This window comes from Microcaecilia unicolor, chromosome 3 (assembly GCF_901765095.1).
Source record: "Microcaecilia unicolor chromosome 3, aMicUni1.1, whole genome shotgun sequence".
In the NCBI taxonomy this organism is placed as follows: domain Eukaryota; kingdom Metazoa; phylum Chordata; class Amphibia; order Gymnophiona; family Siphonopidae; genus Microcaecilia; species Microcaecilia unicolor.
The window spans coordinates 259667412-259694190 of record NC_044033.1 but is presented as its reverse complement, the minus strand read 5'-3'; the positions used below and the strand labels follow the sequence as shown (position 1 = coordinate 259694190).

At 48.5% G+C, this 26779-nt stretch overlaps 1 protein-coding gene across 1 annotated transcript in view; it reads right to left on the bottom strand.

Moving 5' to 3' along the window:
* ADGB (androglobin) overlaps nucleotides 1–26779 on the bottom strand; it is a 738031-nt gene that overhangs the window by 489686 nt on the left and 221566 nt on the right. Inside the window, exons 9-10 of the mRNA XM_030198035.1 lie at nucleotides 24442–24555; nucleotides 23104–23198 (exon numbers count right to left, since the gene is read on the bottom strand). Of these exons, the coding sequence (XP_030053895.1) occupies nucleotides 23104–23198; nucleotides 24442–24555 (209 nt within the window). The remainder of the gene's footprint in view (nucleotides 1–23103; nucleotides 23199–24441; nucleotides 24556–26779) is intronic.

Genomic DNA, 26779 nt, shown 5'->3' with positions numbered 1-26779 from the left:
ACTGAAGGAGCCTGTAATGGGGGTCATAAAGCAGTCCTATGCAGTTTAGCAAGTCAGTAGTAACACAACACATGCTGCAATGTTGTTCAATTTAACAATTATACAACTAACAGCTTGAGCACAACGTTGTGAGTGGTGTCCTTCTCTTGGCTGCTCATCCACCACCTCTACCCAACTGCCTGCGGGCCTCTCTCTTTCGTACCCGTGTCAATTCCATTCCTCCTCACCATCTCTTTGCTGGGTCATCAGGTTGGGGGACATACCAATGTATATGAATGCTGAAAGACAAAAGTGGGTTATTTGCACCAACACTATTCCTCACTCTTGTGCTATACAGGTGAAGACTCAGAGGAGGCTGGCCCTAGTGGCCTGCAAGGCCAACGCCCTACACCATCCGTCCAGCCTCAACCTCCACAGCCTGCAGCACCAGCAGTCCAGCCTCCACCACCTGCACCAGCTGTGCATCCTCCGCGTCCACCACCACCTGCACCAGCTGTCCAGCCTCTACCACCACCAGCTGTCCAGCCTCTGCCACCACCACCACCACCTGCACCAGCTGTCCAGCCTCTGCCACCACCACCACCACCACCTGCACCAGCTGTCCAGCCTCTGCCACCACCACCACCACCTGCACCAGCAGAGGCCGCACCTCCAGCACCGGAGGACTTTGTTGAGGAGGAGGAGGGCCCAGCTCCCCGCCAGAGGCCATCCGGCCAAAGGAGGCAACTCCTGCGGCTGGCCACGGAGCTACTCCGCCACAACGTGCGCTTGGAGGAGTACCGCCAGCAGAAACTGGAGCTGCAGCGCCAAGCACTGGAGGCACAGCAGTGAGCACACCAGGAACTCCTCCAGGCGCACCGTGAAGGCCACCAGGAGGTGCTCCAGCAACTGAGACGGCTGGAGCAGAGCATCCAACACCTGCGCCCTCAGGGCACCGCGCCTACTCCAGCCCCCGTGCTGCTGGAGCAGCCCCTGCCATCAACATCTTCCTCCACTGACCACCAGCAACCACCAGCTAAGAGGTGGGCATTGCGCTCCTCAGCCTCCGCACCCACTCCTGCAGCACCCGCGCAATCTGCTCCCATTCTGGGTCCTGTGGCCAGACCACTAGAAGCAAGAAGGTGGCCCGATTTCCACGGTGCAGCCGAAGCCGCAGGCTGCCGTGGGGATAGGGAGGAGGACACTGGGAGCAGCAGCTCAGAAGAGACTTCCCATGCAGCACCAGCTGCAAAGGAAGGGCGTGGGAGGGGTAGGAGGGGACGGGGGAAGGGGAAAATGATGGGACATGCTGTAGGGTGAGGGTTGGTGGGAGGGGGGTGGGTGTGGGAGGGGGGTGGTGGTGGTGGTGGTGACCAAACACATATGCACTGTATGTACAAAATAAATGTTCACTTACATTCACCTAAAACTTGTTTCAATGAGTCTTTGTCTTGCTCTTACGCCAAGCTGGTAGGCATTGAGCTCTGCTCTGTGGGCTGGGGGTGGAGGGGGCTCCTCTTCCAGCTCATCTGGGGCCTCTTCTGGTGGTGGCTGTGGCTCCTCTGGGAGAGGCTGTCCTCTGCGCTGGGCCAAATTGTGTAACATACAGCACGCCACAAAGATCTTGGCCACCTTTTCTGGACTGTAGAGCAGCTCTCCTCCAGACCGGTCCAGACAGCGGAAGCGGTTTTTCAATAAACCAAAGGTGCGCTCAATGATCCCCCGGGTGCTGCGATGTTTCCTGTTGTAGGTTTCTTCTGGCCCTGGTTGTGGGTGGATCAGGGGGGTCATAAGCCATGTCCTCTGCGGGTAGCCTCGGTCACCTTTGCAGAAAAGCAGAATGAGATAGATGAGTGTGTATCGCTTGGAGCAGGTACAGGGGGGGCGGGGGGATTTGGATAGTGGGTTGTGGTGGAGGAAGCCAGGGCGGAGGGTTGGCCAGTGGAGGAGGTCTAGTATGGGTGGTACATGCATGTTGCACTTACCTAGTAGCCATCCACCAATGAACTCCCCTCGCTCGAACCTGCGGAAGATGCCCGAGTGCTGTAGGATGTAGGCATCGTGGCTGGAGCCGGGGTACCTGGCACACACGTCTAATATCTCCCCCTGGGCATCACATACAACTTGCATGTTCATAGAATGAAATGCCTTCCTATTTCTGTAGGTGGCTTCGTGTGCCCGGGGGGGTCTGAGGGCTACGTGTGTGCAGTCTATCACACCGATGACCGAGGGGAATCTAGCAACAGCATAGAAGGCGGCCATGTTGTTGTGCAGGGCCTGGGGGGTGGTGGGGAAAGTGATGTAGTGTGAGGTGTGAGTCATGAAGGCATCCAGGAAGTGGGTGAGACAGTGTGAAATAGAAGCCTGGGTGAGGCCTGTGTTAGCAGCTAATACGGATTGAAAACTGCCAGTGGCCAGGACAGAGAGAGCGGAAGTGATTTTGAGGTGGGCAGGGATGGGGTTATTCCTACGTGTCTGGGGCTGAAGGAGGGGTGTCAGCTGCTCGCACAGCTGACGAATGGTGGCCCTATCAAACCTGAACCTTGTTAGACACTGCTGGTCAGTGAGTTGTAGGAAGGTGGTGCGGGGCCTAAACACTCGGGGCCGTGAATACCTCCTGCGGTGGGTGGCCTCTTCGTGTAGCATGCATGCCACAAGTGCATTAAGTGCATCCATATCCCCACCACCAGTGCAAGTATTAGGACTAGTAGTCAAACAAACAGCAACACACACAGATCTGTCACTTCCAGCCACCACGCCCTCTGGCCACTCACTCGCCAAACAGTACAGGCACACAGAGACAAACGGAGGTCAGGGAATAGAGTATACACGTGGGAAGAGTGAATGGGGAGGGATAGGGGGAGGGGAAGGGGGCGATGGAGCAAAGGAGTAGGAGTAAGGAACAACGGTGAAAGGGTAAGACACAAAAAGAGGCAGGGCACACAGACGACCGTCACAGGTACTCAACACGCTCGGCTTTCTCTCTGCAACCACCACTTCAGCTCTTCCACCAACAATATCGCCACTCTCCAACTACACACAAACGCTAATGGGTCTAAAGACGATTTCCCCCTTGCTCTGGTCGCTTTTATTTCGGGTCCATCATATTACGCCCATCTTCCCGCTCAACCAGAGCCATTTCGCTATTCGTTATACGTTGTACCCGTCCACGTCGTATCACCGCCCCTAACACGCCCCCGACACGCCTCTTATTTGGGCGTTTTTACGTCCACGTACGAGCGACACGGGCGCACTGAAACATTGCTTTCGATTATATGGATTTACTCGTTTTTGTGAGATTAACGTCCATCTCCCGATTTAGGTCGACTCTTGGGCGTTTTTTTCGTTCGATTATAAGCAGGATGGTGTATCATTGACAAGTCTAACGAGTATAATTGTGCAGAGAAAAACATGTAAATACATATGTTAATCAAATTATTAACAAAAAATGTTTTATTACATACAGAGATGACGTTTAAAAGTAAGGCTAAACGAATAATAAAATCTTAAAAAGACTATTAAATATATTGTTATAAATGACTTGACACAACTCTTGAATCATTTAAAAGCTAGTTATATAATATAAACGTCCATAAAGAAATATAAAAAATATTTAAAAATATATAAAAAATATATTGTACATACTGTTGCGATCCTCGGTAGTGAGCCCTTGTGCCCCGACTGAGCATGGTACAGAAGAGTTATGCCGCACTCGGTCGGGCAGCCGAACAACCCCAGCTTCACCTGGGAGCAACCACCGTTCCCCAGGAGTTGAGCCCCCAGGTTCAGGTGGCCACCAGGACTTCCGATTCCGAATGGGGTCAGATGGCCGCTGGCCGTGGCAGGCAGAGGAGACAGGAACAGACAAGCAGCAACTGCTACACAAGACCAGGCAGTCAGCAAAGCAGGGGCAGGGTCAGGTCCCATCCAAGGTCAGGGCAGGCGGCTAGGCGGCTAGGCAAAGCAAGGTCAGGTCCAATCCAAGGTCAGGGCAGGCGGTTAGGCAAAGCAAGGTCAGGTCCAATCCAAGATCAGGGCAGGCGGTTAGGCAAAGCAAGGTCAGGTCCAATCCAAGATCAGGGCAGGCGGCTAGGCAAAGCAAGGTCAGGTCCAATCCAAGATCAGGTCCAACAATCAGGTAGAGAGAAACACAATCCAACGCACCAGACTTCTAAACAGAAAGAAGCTGAAGCAAAGATGATGGCACAGCAGTCCTGCTCTTAAGTAGGCCTCCCATCAGAGGATCCCGGTCCTAACTGTGAGGCAAGGGATCTCATTGGGCACGCCCATGAGGAAGCTATTCAATATGGCTGCCTCCCTGATGAGCCTTCCAAGATGGCTGCTTCTCAGACGATCCTCCCAAGATGGTTGCCTCTCAGATGATCCTCCTAAGATGGCCGCCGCCAGCAGTACAAGGTAGGAGTGTAACACATACTAAGTCTAATATTTTTTTATAAAACGGAATTGAATGAAATGAGATGAAACTTACTCTCAACAATTTGTGAAAATATACATCAAATTGAAAAATAGACCAGACTGGACCAGGGGTTCTAAAGTAGCAAACCCTTCTAAAAAATGGCCCTTATGTGTTTCTATGGAGAAGCAGTTATTGCTTCTGCAGCATAGACATTTACACACAGTGAAACTTAGCAGTTAGGAAATTCCTGTTTCAAACTAACTCGCCTCTATTGTCTACTGACCCCCACCCTTCAAAACTATCCCTCCCACAACTGTCCCCACTTACCAAAAATAATCTCCTCCTACGGCAATTACCTCCACCACACAAATTGCTCCCACCCTCCAAAATTATCCTCTCCAACTGCCCCACCACACCCAACAACCCCCTTGATCCCTTCACTCCCAAACTGTCTCACTACTCAAAACTGCCCTACTTCAAATTAGCCCCAGGCAACTATTCCACCACACCATAAATTGCGCCACTACCTCCAAAGCTATTCCAACTGCCCTTCCACCTCAGTATCAGCCCTAACTCCCAAAACAATCTCCTGCAATTTACTCACCACTCCCACTATTGGCCTCAACACCAAACAATATCCTCCTCCACGACTGCTTCTTCAACCTACAAACCTCTTCAACTCCCAAAACTAGACCCCAGCAATTGCATCACAACCTCACAAATTGCCCCACCACAAATGTAGGTCCTGCAACTGAACCACCATCTCTATTTCCATCCAACCACAAAAAATACCCCAGCGATGGCCTGACCACCACCAAAACTAGGCCCCCGCAACAGTATCACCGCCCTATCTGCTCTCATCCATTAAAACTACCCCACAACTGCCCAACCATCACTCAAACAGCCCCAACCCCTCAAACTACTACCTGCAACTGTCCCACTACCTCACAAACTGCTTCAACTCCATAAACTACCCCAGCTGCCCCATCATCTTACAGACATGCTCCCAATCCCCAAAACTACCCCTACAATTCTCTCACCACCTCAGAAGCTTCCTTCACCCTCCAAAAGTACCTCCTAAGACTACCCCCACAATCCACAAGCTGGCCATACTCCCCATTACAACCCCTGCAACTGCTCCACAACCCACAAGCTGGCTACACCTCAAAACTACTGCCCCACCATCCGACAATCTGCTCCCAAAACTAGATCCATAAGTGTCCCACATACTTCGTCTCCTGCCCAAAACTACCCTATCACCCTACAAGGTGCCCCTGCCTCCCCCTCCCAAATTATCCCTACAACTGCCCCACAACCAAGCTACCCCTGAGAACTGCCCCACCAGTCCATAAACTGGTAACACACCCAAAACTATAATACTCCTGCAACTACTCCATTCCCAAAACTAGCCCAGAAACTGCACCATAATCCCATAAGCTTCCCCCTCCAAAACTCCTCATAGTTCCCTGTCACGGTCTCAGGCACTCGGGCACTAGACCCACGTGAGCCCTTGGACAACTGCCAACAAGCGGCAGCAGTAGGCAAGACCCCGTCCCCAACCAGGACTGGGTAACAAGCAAAGCAGGAGAAGCTGTAGACTGGCAAAGCTGGAACAACTGAACTGGAACCACAGGACTGGAACTACAGCAGTAGACAAGCAGGGAATAAGCAGGACAAAGAAGCTGGTCTTCACCTGCGCTTGACCACCATTCCCCAGGGGTTGAGCCCCCAGGTGCAGGTGGCCGGCAGGACTTACTGGACTGAGCCTGAAGGCAGACTGGACCAACAGGATTCTCCCACCGGACACAGGACTCTAAACAAGCTTCACTAAAACAGGGTTCTGGATTTCTGGATTCAGGAGACTCAGACAGAGTATAGAATACAGAAACAAGCTTGACTGAAACAGGGTTCAGGATTAGGGTTCTCAGACAGGAGGGAAAGGAAGCCAAAAGCAGACAGGGTTGGAATCAAGACCAAGGTGCCCACAGGCACCCAGGTAAGAACAAGGCTGAAGCGCTAAGCACAAAGGGTTCAGGGTTCTCAGACAGAACAAGGACCAAAGCAAAAGGTAAAGGGCAAGATGGAGGCAGAATTCAAGAAAAACAAACAACAGAACAAGGCAGGAAACTAGAAGCCTAGCAGGCAGCCACAAGGTCACATAAAACACACAACAGAACTTTAGACGAGAACAAACAGAAGTGCCACTGGCACACCAACTGGAAACAAAGCAAGGCAAGGCAGAAATGCAAACGGCATACAAATTGACCTGCAGACCTTAGACGATGCAAAGGCACTGAATAGAAGAACACCAGTTCCTTATCAAGGCCCTGACTGATGATGTCACAACTCCAGGACACAGACAGAAAGCATACTGAAGCACAGAGAGGCTTAACACACACAGGTGCAGTATAGTGGAGTAATTAGAGCCATGCTGGAAGCAGCCAGCACACAGAGACAGAGCTAACTCAGGAAGAACAGACAGAAGCCAGCTCAGAAGCTGACCGCCAGAAATAAGGTGAGTCTGAGAGGGGTCACGACCACAACCGTGACAGTACCTCCCCCTCAAGGCTCCCGTGTCCCTACGGGAGCTTTCAGGTTTCCAAGGGTAACAATGGTAGAACCTACTGATGGGTTCAACACGTGACCATAGGTAGCTGGACTGGGAACCGGAGTGGATTCAGGAACCGAACCGGGGCTGGGACCCGGACTGGACTTGGGACTGGAGTCCGGACTGGAACTCAGACTGGCATCAGGATTTGAACTCGAACTGGAACTCGGGCTGGCATCAGGACTTGAACTCGAACTGGAACTTGGGCTGGCATCAGGACTTGAACTGGGACTTGAATCAGGACTGGAACTTGGACTGGACTCAGGAACCGAACCGGGACTGGGACCCGGAGTGGATTCAGCATCTCAGCTGGGACTGGAACTCGGAGTGGACTCAGCATCTGGGCTGGAACTGGAACTCAGAGTAGACTCAGCATCTCGGCTAGAACTGGACCTCGGAGTGGACTCAGCATCATCTTGGCTGGAACTCAAACTCGGAGTGGGCTCAGCATCATCTTGGCTGCAACTCAAACTTGGAGTGGACTCAACATCATCTCGGCTAGAACTGGAACTTGGCTTGGACTCAGCATCTGGGCTGGAACTGGAACTCGGCTTGGACTCAGCATCTGGGCCGGAACTGGAACTCGATCCGGACTCAGCATCTTGGCCGGAACTGCAGCTCGATCCGGACTCAGCATCTTGGCCGGAACTGCAGCTCGAGCCAGACTCTGCATCTGGGCCGGAACTGCAACTCGATCCGGACTCAGCATCTTGGCCAGAACTGCAACTCGATCCAGACTCAGCATCTTGGCCGGAACTGCAGCTCGATCCGGACTCAGCATCTTGGCCGGAACTGCAACTCGAGCCAGTCTCAGGATCTTAGCCGGAACTGCAACTTGGTGGGCACCTCATTAAAGCCTTAGCATATGCAGATGATGTATTGGTATTCTTAACCATTCCCCAGGCTGTGTTCCCCATTTGCTACATGTAATAAAACATTTTGGGAGCTTCTCTGGTTTTTCACTCAATTTGACTGTCTAAGGCGCTTCCTATGACATTAGCAGTTCACACACATTGTGAGGGACCCTTCCCGTTTACTTGGGAGGAAACTGCACTTACTTATTTGGGAATAACTTTACCTTTGGATTTATCAACTCTGTATCTCATAAATGTTCAGCCCCTTCTTGAGTATACCCAGTTGGAGTTGCACCTCTAGAAGACTTACCCCTTGTCTTTCTGGGGCTGTATACATCTGTTTAATATGATTTTAGCCCCTCGGTGGCTGTACATATTTCAAATGCTCCCCCTCTTTCTCCAGCGACAGGAAAGGGTATGATACATACCTGTAGCAGGTGTTCTCCGAGGACAGCAGGCTGATTGTTCTCATGACTGGGTGACGTCCGCGGCAGCCCCCACCAACCGGAAAGAAGCTTCGCGGGACGGTCGGCACGCAGGGCACGCCCACCGCGCATGCGCGGCCGTCTTCCCGCCCGTGCGCGACCGCTCCCGCCAGTTGAATGACTAGCAAAAGATGAAACACACAACTCCAAAGGGGAGGAGGGAGGGTAGGTGAGAACAATCAGCCTGCTGTCCTCGGAGAACACCTGCTACAGGTATGTATCATACCCTTTCTCCGAGGACAAGCAGGCTGCTTGTTCTCACGACTGGGGTATCCCTAGCTCTCAGGCTCACTCAAAACAAGAACCCAGGTCAATGGAACCTCGCAACGGCGAGGAAACAACAGAAATTGACCTACGAAGAACAACTAACTGAGAGTGCAGCCTGACCAGAATAAATTCGGGTCCTGGAGGGTGGAGTTGGATTTACACCCCAAACAGATTCTGCAGCACCGACTGCCCGAACCGACTGTCGCGTCGGGTATCCTGCTGGAGGCAGTAATGTGATGTGAATGTGTGGACAGATGACCACGTCGCAGCCTTGCAAATCTCTTCAATGGTGGCTGACTTCAAGTGGGCCACTGACGCTGCCATGGCTCTAACACTATGAGCCGTGACATGACCCTCAAGAGTCAGCCCAGCCTGGGCGTAAGTGAAGGAAATGCAATCTGCTAGCCAATTAGAGATGGTGCGTTTCCCGACAGCGACCCCTAGCCTGTTAGGGTCGAAAGAAATAAACAATTGGGCGGACTGTCTGTTGGGCTGTGTCCGCTCCAAGTAGAAGGCCAATGCTCTCTTGCAGTCCAATGTGTGCAACTGACGTTCAGCAGGGCGGGTATGCGGCCTGGGGAAGAATGTTGGCAAGACAATTGACTGGTTAAGATGGAACTCCGACACCACCTTCGGCAGGAACTTTGGGTGGGTGCGGAGCACTACTCTGTTGTGATGAAATTTGGTATATGGAGCATGAGCTACTAGGGCTTGAAGCTCACTGACCCTACGAGCTGAAGTAACTGCCACCAAGAAAATGACCTTCCAGGTCAAGTACTTCAGATGGCAGGTATTCAGTGGCTCAAAAGGAGGTTTCATCAGCTGGGTGAGGACGACGTTGAGATCCCATGACACAGTAGGAGGCTTGATAGGGGGCTTTGACAAAAGCAAGCCTCTCATGAATCGAACGACTAAAGGCTCTCCAGAGATGGCTTTACCTTCCACACGATAATGGTAAGCACTAATCGCACTAAGGTGATTCCTTACTGAGTTGGTCTTGAGGCCAGACTCTGATAAGTGCAGAAGGTATTCAAGCAGGTTCTGTGCAGGGCAAGAACGAGGTTCTAGGGCCTTGCTCTCACACCAAACGACAAACCTCCTCCACTTGAAAAAGTAACTCTTTTTAGTGGAATCCTTCCTAGAGGCAAGCAAGACCCGGGAGACACCCTCAGACAGACCCAACGCAGCGAAGTCTACGCCCTCAACATCCAGGCCGTGAGAGCCAGGGATTGAAGGTTGGGGTGCAGCAACGCTCCGTTGTTCTGCGAAATGAGAGTCGGAAAACACTCCAATCTCCACGGTTCTTCTGAGGACAACTCCAGAAGAAGAGGGAACCAGATCTGACGGGGCCAAAAGGGCGCTATCAGAATCATGGTGCCGCGGTCTTGCTTGAGCTTCAGTAAGGTCTTCCCCACCAAAGGTATGGGAGGATAAGCATACAGGAGGCCGGTCCCCCAATGAAGGAGAAAGGCATCTGACGCTAGCCTGCCGTGTGTCTGAAGTCTGGAACAGAACAGAGGCAGCTTGTGGTTGGTCTGAGAGGCGAAAAGATCCACCGAGGGGGTGCCCCACTCTCGGAAGATCTTGCGTACCACTCTGGAATGGAGCGACCACTCGTGCGGTTGCATGACTCTGCTCAGTCTGTCGGCCAGACTGTTGTTTACGCCTGCCAGGTATGTGGCTTGGAGGAGCATGCCGAACCGGCACGCCCAACGCCACATCCCGACGGCTTCCTGACACAGGGGGCGAGATCCGGTGCCCCCCTGCTTGTTGACGTAATACATTGCAACCTGATTGTCTGTCCGAATTTGGATAATTTGATAGGACAGCCGATCTCTGAAAGCCTTCAGTGCGTTCCAGATCGCTCGGAGCTCCAGGAGGTTGATCTGTAGATCCTTTTCCTGGAGGGACCACAGACCCTGGGTGTGAAGCCCATCGACGTGAGCTCCCCACCCCAGGCGAGATGCATCCGTCGTCAGCACTTTCGAGGGCTGCGGAATTTGGAATGGACGTCCCAGGGTCAAATTGGTCCGGATGGTCCACCAGAGCAGTGAAGTGCGGCAACTGGTGGAGAGGCGGATGACATCTTCTAGATTCCCGGTGGCTTGGAACCACTGGGAAGCTAGGGTCCATTGAGCAGATCTCATGTGAAGACGAGCCATGGGAGTCACATGAACTGTGGAGGCCATATGACCCAGAAGTCTCAACATCTGCCGAGCTGTGACCTGCTGAGACGCTCTGGTCTGCGAAGCCAGGGCCAGGAGATTGGTGGCCCGCGCTTCGGGAAGGTAGGCCTGAGCCGTCTGGGTATTCAGCAGCGCTCCTATGAATTCCAGAGACTGGGATGGCTGGAGATGGGACTTTAGGTAATTTATCACAAACCCCAGCAGCTCCAGAAGTTGAATAGTGCACTGCATGGACCGGAGGGCTCCTGCCTCCGAGGTGTTCTTGACCAGCCAATCGTCGAGATATGGGAACACGTGCACTCCCAGCTTGCGTAGGTAGGCCGCTACCACCACGAGGCACTTGGTAAACACTCGTGGGGCAGAGGCGAGCCCAAAGGGCAGCACACAATACTGAAAGTGCCGTGCGCCCAGGCGGAATCTGAGATACTGTCTGTGAGCTGGCAGTATCGGTATGTGAGTATATGCGTCCTTTAAATCCAGGGAACATAGCCAATCGTTTTTCTGAATCATTGGCAGAAGGGTGCCCAAGGAAAGCATCCTGAACTTTTCTTTGACCAGGAATTTGTTCAGGCCTCTCAGGTCTAGGATGGGACGCATCCCCCCTGTTTTCTTTTCCACAAGGAAGTACCTGGAATAGAATCCCTGCCCTTCCTGCCCAGGTGGTACGGGCTCGACCGCATTGGCGCTGAGAAGGGCGGAGAGTTCCTCTGCAAGTACCTGCTTGTGAAGGGAGCTGAAAGACTGAGCTCCCGGGGGACAATTTGGAGGCAGGGAGGCCAAATTCAGGGCGTATCCGCACCGCACTATTTGGAGAACCCACTGGTCGGAGGTTATGAGAGGCCACCTTTGGTGAAAGAATTTTAACCTCCCTCCGACCGGCAGATCGTCCGGTACGGACACTTTGAGGGCGGCTATGTTCCCGTGGATCCAGTCAAAAGCCCGTCCCCGGCTTTTGCTGTGGAGGCGCAGGGGGCTGCTTAGGCGCACGCTGTTGACGAGAACGAGCGCGCTGGGGCTGTCCCTGTGCCTGACGAGGCCTTCGGGCCGGCTGGTTGTACCTACGCTTCGCAAAAGAATAGGGTGCAGCCTGCCGGGCCCGGGAAAAACGTCCACCTGTGGAGGTGGATGCTGAAGGCGCCCGGTGGGAGAGCTTGTCGAGAGCGGTTTCCCGCTGATGCAGTTGGTCCACCATCTGCTCGACCTTCTCACCGAAAATGTTATCCCCCCGGCAAGGGACGTCAGCCAGTCTCTGCTGGGTGCGGTTGTCCAGGTCAGAGGCACGCAGCCATGAGAGCCTGCGCATCACTATACCTTGGGCCGCAGCACGAGATGCCACGTCACAGGTGTCAAAAATACCCCTGGACAGGAACTTTCTGCACGCCTTCAGCTGCCTGACCACCTCCTGATAAGGCCTGGACTGCTCCGGCGGGAGCTTCTCGACCAGGTCCGCCAGTTGTTGCACATAGGTCCGCATGTGAATGCTCATATAGAGCAGGTATGACTGGATGCGGGTCACGAGCATGGAGGATTGGTAGGCCTTCCTCCCAAACGAGTCCAGAGTGCGAGACTCCCGCCCCGGGGGCGCCGAGGCGGTATCCCTCGAACTCCGTGCCCTCTTGAGAGCAGAATCCACGACCGCTGAGTCATGGGGCAATTGGGGCCGCATGAGCTCTGGGTCAGAGTGGATCCTGTACTGGGACTCTGCTTTCTTGGGAATGGTGGGGTTAGTTAATGGTCGCACCCAGTTCCGGAGCAGCGTCTCCTTCAGGACATTGTGCAGCGGCACCGTGGAGGACTCTCTAGGTGGTGATGGATAGTCGAGGACCTCGAGCATCTCGGCCCTCGGCTCTTCCACAGAGACCACGGGGAAGGGAATGCTGATAGACATATCCCGCACAAAGGAGGCAAAGGAGAGACTCTCAGGAGGTGAGAGCTTCCTCTCCGGTGAAGGCGTGGGGTCCGAGGGAAGGCCCGTAGACTCCTCTGAGGAGAAATATCTAGGGTCCTCCTCTTCCCCCCACGAGTCCTCATCCTCGGTATCGGACATTAGCTCATGTAGCTGAGTCCTGTACCGGGCCCGGCTCGACGTCGAGGCACCGAGGTCTCGGTGTCGTCGAGCGGTGGACTCCCGCGCCGGCGGGGACGGAGCTCCCTCCATCGACGTCGACGGGGACTCCACCTGCGTGGCGGTCGAGACCGGCACCGCAAGCGGCGGCGGTGTCGACAGCCCCGGCGCCGGGCTAGAGCTCACCGGCGCCACAGTCATCGGCGCCGAGGGCGCAAGCACCCCCGGCGCCGGCACAGCCTGGCGCATCAGCCCTTCCAGGATCCCCGGAAGGATGGCTCTGAGGCACTCGTCCAGGCCCGCTGCCGGGAAAGGCGGTGGGGCCGGTAAGGGTGTCGGTGCCGGAAGCTGCTGGGGGCCAGGAGACGGCACCGAGGTGCCGGAACCCCGACGCGTCGGTACCTCCACAACCGACGGAGACCTCTCCTCACGACGATGACGCTTCGGCGTCGTCTCCTCTCCGACATCGGGATGCACCGAAGGCGACCGGTGACGACGCTTCTTGTCTTTCTTCCGATGCACGTCACCGGCGCCGGAGGGCATGGAGGAGGAGGAGGTCGATCCCCCTCGGTCTCGAGGTACCGGGTCAGACAGGGTTCGGTCCCGCGGCCCACGAGCTGAGGGCGTGACCGGGGCCGACTGCCCACGCGGCCTCTCACCCCCACTCTCACCGGAAGACCGGCGGGCCGACGGGACCTGTTCTCCTGGGGTCGCTGCCATCGGTGCCGATGTCTCGGGCATCGATACCGGTACCGAAGGGCCGGGCGTCGATACCGATGCCTTCGAGGTCGACGTCGAGGGGCCGGCGCAAGTTCCAAAAAGACGGTCCCGCAGAACTTGCCTCGCAACCTGGGTCCGTTTCCGGAGACCGAGACACAAAGAACACGACTTGAGATTGTGCTCCGGCCCGAGGCACTGGAGGCACCAAGCGTGGGTGTCGGTCTGCGAGATCGGCCGGCCGCAGCGACCACACTTTTTAAATCCACTCGGGACCTTCGAGGACATCGACGGAAAAATCGCGTCGGCGAAGTCAAAGTCGTCAATGGTGGCTAAAATCACACCACGAAAAACAAACGACCGAGCGGCCACTAGGCCGCAATGTGGCGTCCCCGCTGGAAGCGAGGGAAAAAAGGGAGCGCGTGTCCCACACGCGCAGGGTTTCTTTTTTTTTTTTTTTTTAAAAGGAAACCGGGCGGTAACTAAAGCCGATAAACAAAGTTAGAAAAAAACACGATCAGCGTATACGCGATCGAACGATCCGGCGGCTGAACAGAGAGAGCGCAAAACACGACTCTCTCCAGGCGCGGAAAAAAAGGAACTGGCGGGAGCGGTCGCGCACGGGCGGGAAGACGGCCGCGCATGCGCGGTGGGCGTGCCCTGCGTGCCGACCGTCCCGCGAAGCTTCTTTCCGGTTGGTGGGGGCTGCCGCGGACGTCACCCAGTCGTGAGAACAAGCAGCCTGCTTGTCCTCGGAGAAGAGCATGAGCTGACACTGTTGGTGCAGAATTATTTGTGGTTAGGTAAGAGACCTTGCATGCCTCTAGCTCTGATCCAGATTCCTAAGGCCCATGGTGGCCAGGGATTACTCAGTATTAGGTATTTAATGGTGGCCAGCAGCATGCGACAAAATGGATGGTACAGGGGAACGGGAGTGCATTTCAATCAGATTTTACACACTTCTGGAAAACTGCCTCCAGGGGCCTTGGCATGATATCCATTTCTGCGATCTGCTAGAGAGCTGTGGAGATGGATGTGTCGCCGGTATCATTTCTCTGCTAAAGTTACCTTGTATTTGTCCCTTTGCAACAATCCAGCGGCCCAGTGTGTTCATCCACTGGGCAGAATGAGGACTAGTGTATCTTGTGGCAAGCAGCTACTGAGGAGGGGAAGTTGAAACCATTTGAGAATTTATGAGAGTTTTCTTTCTCCACTACCCATTTTTTTGCCTATTATTTGCAACAACGTCACTATCTTTCCTCCCTGCAATGGGCAGATCTTACTGAAGATGTTCAAGAAACTTTATCAGAGGCATATACCTTATGATCACAGCAGGGGCGTAGCCACGGGTGGGCCTGGATTGGCCCAGGCCCACCCACTTTTGCTACAGGCCCGTCCCGCCCGCGACAGCCCCCTGCACTGACCTGAAGCGCGTTCTCCCTCCAATCCAGCACCGGCAATCATAGCCAGCCTTCTACCACATCCAGCAGGAAGTTGCAGAGTAGGCGGGACATGCCTGAGAAGAAGCTCCGACGACGCGCGCTGGACGTGGTAGAAGGCTGGCTATGATCGCCGGTGCTGGATTGGAGGGAAAACGCGCTTCAGGTCAGTGCAGGGGGCTGTCGCGGGCGGACACAAAATGTGGTGGCGGTGGCGGCGGCGGGCGGGCGGGGGGTGGACGGTGGAGAGGAAAGAGGTCTGTGCCCACCCAGTCCACCTCCAGGCCCACCCAAAAATTAATCGCTGGCTACGCTACTGGATCACAGTTGGCTGAACCCCTAAAATTTCATCATCGACACTTAAAGGACACTACCCCAGATCATTGCCCCATGCAAGCCACATTGAGCCTGCCATGAGTGGGAAAGTGCGGGATACAAATGTAACAAAAATAAAAATAAATCTCAATTATACAGCCTTGGCTGGAAAATGGTCCCAGGACCTCTCTTGCACTCTTACGGTGGAGCAGCTGAACCGTTTTATACTCAATTTAGCCAAGCAATATGTTTGTGCTCCTCACAGGGAATATCAAGCGGGTCTGTTGTTAAGGGACCTTGGGGCATATGTTTTGGCATTGTGTTCCCATTGTCCAGGTTTGGGGAGAGATATTGTAAGCTCTGTAAACCTATTGGAGCTGCACTGTGAGATGTGAATCTTTAATCCTCTTTGGACAATATGTCTGTATGGGCCCAGTGCCTCCAGGCTTCAAACGCTTTCCAACACAGAACTGCTGTTTGGCTTGAAGTCGATTTTGTAATGCTGTTTGCTTATTACCCAAATGAGAGTGGAGTGCCAGGGAATTCGCAATCTTGAGGAACCTGTGGGCCGCCAATTCCAAAAGACCTGGGAAAATGTTTTGCAGACTTTGAACCCCAGAGCGCATAATTGTCTTTTGAATATAAGAGTGCGGCTTTTTCTATTGCTATACTTCGTGTTGGTACCTGGTTTCTTACCAAGTGTGGGGGAGGGGGGTTTGGGAAGGGGGAGATGAGGGTGCTTTTCTGAAAATTTGTGTATTTGAAGTGATTGTTCCAACTATTTAAGTAACGTTTGTATCTTTTATTCATTTTATCATGGATCAATAAAAATGATTTTAAACATATTTTATTGCATGCCTTCTTGATTTCACGTTTTGACTATGGGAATATTGTTTATGCTGGTTTGCCAAACAGTAATCTTAAACTTTTATAAATGTTAAAAAACTCAGCAATAAAGTCTTGGGAAATGAGCGAAAATTTGACCATATCATTTCCCTTTTTAAACACATTCATTGGTTGCCTATTCTTTATTGAATTAAGTTTTAAATCCTTAGTTTTGCCCATAAACCACACTATAAACAGCAACCAGGTTACCTGAGTTCTATGACCATTGCAAACACATCTACTAGGACACTTAGATCACTTCAGATCATAGAATGGTTATACCTCACTTTTCTAGAGCGCACTGGGATTCTACTCGGGGAAAAAAAATTTTCTAGTTTTGTACCCATGTTCTGGAAATGGTTTCCAAAAGTGATTTGCGCTCTACCAAATCCTAAAAAGTTTAGAGTTTTACTGAAAACTTATTTTTTTAAACAAGCATTTGATTGATATCTAGTGGGAAGGGGAGGTGGTATTTACTAGCATACTTGGAAAACACTGGCTGAATTCATGGTTGGCTGTGCTTCATCACTGCGTATGTTATTCTTTGTGTGCATGTACTAGCTGTTCCCTGTCATATTTTATGGAGTTCCTTTTCTTATTGTATTTTGTTTACTGATATTACTGTAGGCCATTGTTCTCACAAAGATAAACAGTATATCAAAATTTTATTAAATATAAATATAAACTAGTGCTCTATGCAAGTAACCTCATGCATTCCAGTTGTCTGCTTAATTTTTCACCTATGTATGTATAAAAACATATGGGGGCTGATATTCAAACCATGGGAGTTAGACGGGCTGCCAGCTGCCTCCTGCGGTCAGCTCTGAGCCCAGATATTCAATGTTGGGCCATTTCTGGTGACTGGCATTGAATATTCAGTTTCTTTTTGGCTGGTTTCACGCTTTCCAAAAATACTAGGACTAGGGGGCATGCAATAAAACTACAGTGTAGTAAATTTAAAACAAATCGGAGAAAATGTTTCTTCACCCAACGCGTAATTAAACTCTGGAATTCGTTGCCGGAGAACGTGGTGAAGGCGGTTAGCTTAGCAGAGTTTAAAAAGGGATTAGACGGTTTCCTAAAGGACAAATCCATAAACCACTACTAAATGGACTTGGGAAAAATCCACAATTCCAGGAATAACATGTATAGAATGTTTGTACGTTTGGGAAGCTTGCCAGGTGCCCTTGGCCTGGATTGGCCGCTGTCGTGGACAGGATGCTGGGCTCGATGGACCTTTGGTCTTTTCCCAGTGTGGCATTACTTATGTACTGATGTAACCAGCCAAGTTGATATTAAGCGCTGTCCAATTAAGTTTAAACTGGCCAAAAATATGCCTCCTATTTCGGCGGCCCAACTTGACTGCCAAACTTAGCCAGAGATGTACTGAATATTTGCAGATAACCGGCTAAGCACTATTTAATTAAACAGGAGTTGGTCCTGGCTGGTTAAATAGCACTGAATAACAGGCGGATATGTGTTTAATGTTTTAAAAGAGGCTTAATATATCACCTTTCTTAAAAGGAAACCAAAGTGGTTTAAAATAGTAGCATAAAGCAAAGAGGGAAAGAAACTCCAAAATCAAATGACAAGACAGAGAAAAAAAAGGCAAAAAAGACACCCCATACCCCACCTACTATTCTTCCACCGAACCGGCCATTGGGCCAATAAGCTAGCAACTAGAGGTGAAAGCAAGAGAAAATAAATGTAATTTTAAAACAGAACAGAACTTCAAATAAGATTGCTCAGATCTGATGTCATGAGGTAATGCATTCCAGAGGGGTGGGTCATGGCAGAAGAATGCAGAGTGTCTTGTGGATTCAAAATGGAAGCAAAAGAGAGGTGGAATAGATAGACGATTAGAGTAGGATCACCAAAGCTTCCAGGAAGGGACATAAGGTGTAATAAAATAATACAGATAAGCAGGTGCACCCAAATATAGAACCTTATGGGCAATGCTTAAAATTTTATGTTGGATGCAAAACTGGATAGGAAGCCAATGGTGCTGTACCAAAAGAGGAGAAACGTAGTCAAAATGATGGGCCCAAGCCAGAAATCTGAAAACAGTATTTTGAACTGGTTTTAGTCTCTTTAACAAAGATAGCAGGAGCCCATAGAAGGTATTACAGTAGTCAAGATGGGATGTGACAATTGCATAGAGCATTGTAGTGATGGAGAGAATGGATAAGCCATAGTGAGAATAAACAAGATTTGACAGTTGAGGAAATATGAGCCATAAAGGGCAACTGAGAACTGAGAAACACAGCAAGATAGAGTCAACCAACATTATTGGAGAGCCCCTTAGAAAGGGTGTGACAGAAAGCTGAGAGAGATGTCCAGAAACCTAAAGGGCTGTTGTTTTAGAGGGACAGAGAATTCATTTTTGTGACGAGAGCATAAGTTAGAAGAGAAAAAGTTCTGAGGGCAAACCCAGCAACATATCATCAGCATACATACAGAATTTCACAGAATGAAAGTTAAATAGGTAATAGGAAGCTTCCTCATGTACTTTAAAAACATGCAAGCCAGTAGACAAATAATCTCTCTTTCCATACATTTTCAAATCATATAAACCCAAAAATATGACTGCAGCCTGATGCTATTCATATAAAAAGGATAGAAATAGAGCACCCTCACATTTTATAAATATTTATTTTGAACCTGATATTAAAATCCTTTTATTAAATGTGCATTTAAGAATACATGCTATCATATACATCTGCATGAACTGCCATTTATCTATAGGAGAAATAGGCATAATTATAGGTAAAGTAGCACTGGCATTTATCTGTAGGAAAAAGAAGGTGTAGTTTTAGGTAGGATAGGTAGGACAGGTAGGGACTTGCAAAAATGCTATCCAGAAGGCTAAAATATTCAGTCATTCTCTGGATAAATTATACATGTAAATTAGGCCAGCAAAGTAGCAGACCTAACTTATATGTTGAAGCAGCAACCTGGTTGCCACTTACATGTATATTCACGGCGCTATTCTAACGAATAGCGTGCTGAATATATGAATAAAGCGAAGTGATACCAATTGTGCTTTACTTTATCTGGTGGATTCCACTTCTCAACATCAGAAGTTTGGGAATCAGGACTATCGAGGTATGCTTAGAGGCATATTTTCAAAACACATACACTTACAAAGTTCCATAGGTTACAATCCTGCTTATAATCGAAAGAGAAAAACGCCTATATTGCGACCCAAATGGGGAGATGGGCGTCTTTCTCCCGTGGGCGCCCAAATCGGTATAATCGAAAGCCAATTTTGGGTGTTTCCAACTGCAATCTTTCGCGGAAACGGGTAAAGTTGACGGGCCTGTTGGAGGCGTGGTGAAGGCGGAACTGGGGCGTGGTTATCGGCCGAGGAGAGATGGGCGTCTTTAGCTGATAATCGGAAAAAAAGGCATTTTACCGCGATTTTGGGTCACTTTTTTTGGACCCTTTTTCTTCACGAACAAGTCCCAAAAAAGTGCCCCAACTGACCAGATGACCACTGGAGGGAATCGGGGATGACCTCCCCGGACTCCCCCATTGGTCACTAACCCCCTCCCACCAAAAAAAACCCACTTTACAAACTTTTTTTCCAGCCTCTATGCCAGCCTCAAATGCCGTACCCACCTCCTTGACAGCAGAATGTGTTCTATCCTCTGACAGCCTTTCCCTGGTTCTGATGTGGCTCTTGGGTGAGTGTGACACCTTTTCTCTTATGCGCACTGCAGAGTCACATCAGCAATGCATTGTGGTGAGTGTAGGGTATTGGGCTCCGTGATTCCACTGGCTTGTGGCAAATGCTCACGATGTTGGTAGTTGGTAGGCTCTACTCCCATGGTGCTTTTCCCCCTGCTTACTGGGTCAGAGTGTGCCCTGTTTTGTTTCCGGTAGTCCATGAGGTAGTGGCCATTTTTGTAAGCCAGTTTTAGATCCCTTTCACGTGTTAGCCACGTTACAGAACTTAGTTCTTACCTTGAATGTGGCTGAAAGAGGGCATTGTACAGCATTCTGCCAGCTCTGACCTACTGCTCATCTCAGTACAAGGGAGACTCGTTGCCAGTGGGGCACAACCTCTGATCTGCAGTTAACTGTGAGTAAACGTGATTATTCCAATAAAGGACTGTCTTTCTTCTATGTTTGTACAGCGCTGCGTATGCCTTGTAGCGCTATAGAAATGCTAAATAGTAGTAATAGTAGTAGTAGTAGGTGTGAACTGGTGTGCCAATGTTATATAGCAGCAACAAGTCCTAGAGGCCTGCGTGTATGCAGGTCCCTGGAGCACTTTTGGTAGGTACCGCAGTGCACTTCAGCCAGGTGGACCCAGGCCCATCCCCCCCCCTACCTGTAACACTTGTGCTGCTAAATGGGAGGTCTCCAAAACCCACTGTACCCACATGTAGGTGCCTCCTTCACCCCTAAGAGCTATGGTAGTGTTGTACATTTGTGGGTAGTGGGTTTTGGGGGAGGGGGGTTGGGTGCTCAGCACCCATGGTAAGGGAGCTATGCATGTGGGAGCGTTGTCTGAAGTCCACCGCACTGACCTCTAGGGTGCCCAGTTGATGTCCTGGCATGTCAGGGGGGCCAGTGTACTACGAATCCTGGCCCCTCCCACGACCAAATGGCTCGGATTAGGAGGTTTTTGAGCTGGGCATGTTTAGTTTCCATTATCGCAAAAAAAACCAAATGCCCAGCTCAAAAACATCCATATTTTCGAAAATACGGTCTGTCCCGCCTCTTCACGTACCCGTTTTCGGACATAGACGCCCATGGAGATAGGCGTTCGCGTTCGATTATGCCCCTCCACGGAGCTCATTTTCAAAAGAGAAAAACGTCCAAAAAGTGGCATAAATCTGCATTTGGACGTTTTTCTATGAAGTCTGTCAAAAGTGCATTCAAGTCACAAGGGTGTGTGTCAGGAGCATGTAAAGGCGGGATCTGAGCGTTGCTAACATTTTTACGTTTTTCAGCCATAATGGAACAAAACAAAACCTTCCACGACTAAAACTAAGACATTTTGAGCTAGACCTGTTTTTATAAGGCGCACAAAGTTGCCCTAAATGACCAGATGACCACTGGAAGAAATCAGGGATGACCTCCCCTTACTCTCCCCAGTGGTCACTAACCCCCTCCCATCCCCAACAAATGTGATTAAAATCATTACTTGCCAGCCTCAGATATTATACTCAGGTCCATTAGAACAAATTGCAGGTCCCTGGAGTAGTTTGTCTAGTCGAGAGTGCTACTGAACAGGTGGACTCAGGCCCATACCTCCCCCTACGTGTTACACTTGTGGTAGAAACCGAGAGCCCTCCAAAACTCACCAGAAACCCACTGTACCCACATATAGGTGCCCCTTCACCCATAAGGGCTATGGTAGTGTACAGTTGATGGTAGTGGGTTTAGGGTAGCTCAGCAGACAAGATAAGGGAGAAACGTTGAGATGTGTACCTGGTAGAATTTATTTGAAGTCCACTGTAGTGCCCACTAGGATGCCCCATTGCTCTCCTGGGATGTCTTTGTGGCCAGTCTACTAAGAATGCTAAATCCTCCTACATCCCAATGGCTTGATTTTGTGCGTTTTTCACTTGTATTTTTTTTTTTTTTCAAAAATGGACCAAAAAGATAAACATACAGAGTACAAAAACATCTAGCAAACAGCCATTAAAAAAAAAAAGAGAGATAGACTTTCATGAGGTACTGTGTTAAATAATTTCTGATGATCCAGATATGCCACATCAACTCGATCACCTTTATCCATGTTTTTATTCATACCTTCAAAAAATGTAGTACCCCCAAAACATGTGTTTAAAAACATTACTTTTCAGCCTCAGATGTTATACTCTGGTCCATTAGAACAGCATGCAGGACCCTGGAGTAGTCTAGTGGTGGGTGCAGTGCACTGCAGACAGGTGGACCCAAGCCCATACCGTCCCCTACCTATTACACTGTAAGCCCTCCAAAACTCACCGGAAACCCACTGTAGCCACATATAGGTGCCCCTTCACCCGTAAGGGCTACAGTAGTGGTCTACAGTTGGGGATAGTGGGTTTTGAGAAGCTCAGCAGACAAGGTAAGGGAGCAATGGTGAGATGTGTATCTGAGAGCATTTTATGAACTCCACTGCAGTGCCCCCTAGGGTGCCCTACTGCTTTCCTGAGATGTCAGGGGGAACAGTCTACTAAAAATGCTGGCTCCTCCTACATCCTAATGGCTTGATTTTGTGCATTTTGCACTTGGACTTTTTTTTTTTTTTTTTTTCGAAAATGGACCAAAAAACAAAATGTCCCAATCACAAAATATTTTTCAAAAAAGTATTAAAAAAATAATAAATGTTTTTCTTTTTTGAAAGGGACCTTCTTTCCTATTCAGATTTTGTACGTTTTTTTGCAAAACATCCAAAGTCAGACTTAGATGTCATAGCGAAAATGCCCCTCCACGTAACTTTGTAAGTCTAAGTGCTTTGAAAATGAGCCTATAGTAAATTACCTTACTTATTTTAGTTATCCAATAACATTAGAATAGCTTAGTTGGTCAACCTGAGTAAACTGCAATTTAACCTGGTTACCTGAATGTAACTCACCTTGAGCTACTACTGAAAAAAGGTGTGAACAAAACTAAATAAATAATAACCACACCCCAACAGAACCCCCTAGCTCCACCTCTTTATAGCCAGGTAAATTCTGTGTAGCCAACAACTGGTCCAGACAACATCTAGCTGATGAATTAGGAGAAGGGGTCTAAAATTTCAACCACTGAGTTTTGTTTAGCTACAGAAACATCAAAAATTTTCTAGACAAACCTTTTGAATATTGACCTCTTTATACCTGAATCTGTAGCTTTACAAAACATACTAAGATAGTTTATTTATCATCTGAGAAAATTAAGACCTTACCATTTGCCCAAGCAATGTAATCTTCTTTTCAGTCACATGAAGAGGTAAATAGCTAGCATATACCACCATCTGAGGTGTCTGTGACACTAGGAAGCCTGTGAAAACAGAGAAACACTCTTACTATTGAAATATATTATTTTCTGTGACACAATTTCCCAAAATGCCAAGGATGAACTGTCCCAAAGAGGTAGATTTATCACTTTACAGAGTGACGTTTTTCAGTTGGGTATAAATCTAGAAAAAATGTAAGTGCAGTATTGCTTTGCAAATAAATATGGGTACATTTTATGGATCCAAGTTGCCCTTGATCTCACAGATGAGCCTGGGAAAGCTGGCATGGAAGAGAGCCTGAAAATTGATGGTCAATTGAACTCCCAGTTATCTAATACTTCTAGTTAACCATCTAAAAATGTTAGGAGGAAATGAGAGTGTCCAACAACTCCACTAGCAGTCTGAATGCCAAGGCTTCCATCTTAGACATACTGGGGTTGATATTCAAAGCAATTTATTTATTTCACACTTGATATACCACAATACATCAGTAATAGATATCTATGCAGTTTACATAAGTTAAAACAAGTTAAAGGGGGTGTCAGGGGCCAAGAAGGGTAAGCCCTTGGGCCACAGCCAAGTTGATGCTGCCTAAATAACATGGAGACTAGGTAGGTCCCAGCTGGAGACAGGCGAGTCACGCTCAGGCTAGGACCAGGGCAGGCCAAGTCCAGAGGTTCACCAGTAATGTAGTGAACTGTAACTCAGGCATCAGCAGGCAAGCTGGTCCGAATACAGTGTACTACATGGACCACTAGGCTACTTCAGGGACATGCTTGCTACTCTAATAAGACTGGCCATAACATCTGAAGCTTTCATAGAGGCTGGTATGTACTGTTTCTTTCATATCTTTGGGGGGTGGAAGGGGGTCACTGGCCACTGGGGAAGTAATGAGGGTCATGCCTTAATCCTTCCAGTAGTCATTTAGGCATTTACAGCACCTTTTTGAGACAGTCATGATTGACCAAAACAACTAACTTTTAGCTCTGGATGTTTTTGCTTTGTTCCATTATGGCAGAAAAATGTCCAAGTCCACCCCCAAAATGTCCCCTTATGATCTGGACCCACTGCATGCAAACTGCATAGAAAAACATCTTTAAAATTAGTTTTGAAAATAGAAATTTGGACGTTTTGGCAAAAATAGGTCCATCCGCTGCTTTGTGACACTTTTTGGACATTTTTCTCTTTCAAATGTGAGCCCTCTAATATTTTGAATGAGAATAAAGATAAATTTGTATGCTTTCTATTAACAATATTTTTAAAATATAGACTTAATTTATAGTTTACTTTCATAATTTGATGAATGATGAACATTTGGAACTTCTGAAAGGGGTCGAGAGGTTGCCTTGGTTTTTTCTTTTTCCCCCTTCTTCTTTCCTACATCTTTGGTTTCAAGCTTATCTGTCACAAAAAGAAAAAGCAAAGAAAATATACATTTTTCTTGTTGTCATTTATATGATTTATTAATTATACATAAAATAGACATTCTAATGGTTCTCAAACCAGATAAGATTTTAGACTGTGCTAGGGAGGAGTTGGCTGTCTTGGTATAGTGAGTACCGATGACATAGAAAAGTACAGGAAGCCAAATGTAAGCTTTTGTATAGAAATCCAGAATATAGCAGTCTCAGAAATGCTCACTTTTCAACACACAGAGGCCCAATAGGCAGGCAGAATAGGGTCTCAGTGCATGAGTAAGACAAAAGTGCAAAGAAAAGAGATTTAGATTTTTTTAGGGATAGAGCAGCCTTCTGGAAAAGGTAGGGGAGGGGAGTGTGTTCTGAAAAGATGGAATTGACCTTGACCAATGTGGAATCAGGCCACTGGTGCAAACATTTTAAAAAAGAAATAGAGCAACCTTTACCCTAGAACCTGAGGGAAAGTCAAGCATTGCTTGGATTGAGGTATCTTTAAAGAATATTATCAAAACAGAGAAGTTGTAAGAAAGGCGAATGTAGCCCAGGTGCTTTTCAGTAAAGAATAAACAGAGTACAAGATTGCAAATTATCCCTACCAACTGCTAAGCAGGTTACAAATGTAAAACAACATGCTTTGAAAGGTCTATAAACAAATGTTAGAATCCTACAAAATAAAATGGGAAAGTTAGAATATATATCTCTGAATGAAGAAGATATAAAAGATATCTTGGAGACATGGTGGAATGATGATAACAAGTGGCCATGATAGGGTGGATCAAATTTGTGGAGGGGTGGCACTATCCCCTAGTTTTATACCAGTGCCATTTACTTGTGTATATTTATAGAATACTAGCATACACATGTGTGAATGTACACATATGTATGTAAGAGCTAGCTCTGCACACAGTGGTATTATATAACTGAACATGCACAATTGACTTAGCACATAAATGCAAGGGGGCATATACACAGGTGCTGCATGGGAGGGCTGACATTTATGCCACATTTAGGCATGCCCATTTATACCTGCCATCACTGAGCATGTCTAATGTAGGTGCATTTGTGCTGATTTAGGCTAGTATTCTATATCGGCATCTTGCCACACAGATACTGTTATAGAACTGGCACTCAGCGTGCAGAATTGTTACATCTAACTGGAGGTGCCCAGTTACAGAACTGCCCCCACATATTTAAAGGGCATTGAGTCAAACAGAGTACAACTTCTGCAGAAAACCAAATGCAATGTGGAATCTTTTTGGATAGAAATCCTACTCCTGGGGGAAGTCTGTGCAAAATTTGTTTTGAAAATTCCAGTGGTGTAGCCAGACCTGACATTTTGGGTGGGCCCAGAGATAATATGGGTGGGCACTATGTATATAGATAAGAGTAGTGCTCCTTGTGATACTATAAAATAATACCTTAGAATACACATGATGATGGATTTCTAAGTAGTCTGCCCAGCAGCTGCCCTGCATCAACATAAACTATATACATACTTAATGGAAATAAATAGAAATAAAACAAACACATAGAAAAGAAAATAAGCTGATACCTTTTTTATTGGACTAACAATACATTTTTTTAGCTTTCGAAAGTATCCCTTCTTCTTCAGATCAGAAATAAGCAAATGTTGATAAATATCAGTATATATAAGTGAAACACAAAAGCATTCCAAAGACTGTCTCACAGGAAGAGGGTGGGGTGGGGTGGGTTAGGTGAGAAACGGGGAGCTGGGTGGATGAGAGACAGGGAAAGATGGATTGTAAATAAGAGGGTGACAAAGCAGTAGAATTTTATGGTTTATAATGGGCTACAAAACCCAGATCTTTGTTAAGTCCTGTCTGGTGGGTGTCAAGATATGCAATCATTTTGACTTCAAAGGTCTTACGTTCCTGGATTGTCTTAAAGTTTCCTTTTAGTATTCTTACCATAAAATAATTGATGCAGTGCTCTGGTTTTGTAAAGTGCTATCCCACAGACATCCTGGTTGGCATTGGCATTTTTCATATGATGTCTGTGTAGATTAAATCTCATCTTTAGCATCTGGCTTATTTTTCCAATATAGCAACCTTCTTCACACTTTTTATATTGAATGATACATACCACATAAAGGATTCCTATATGTAGAATATTTTTACTTTGTTAATGACTGTGGGATCTTGTGAAATGTGTTGGCACAGTTTGCAGCTAGATATATTGCAAGGATG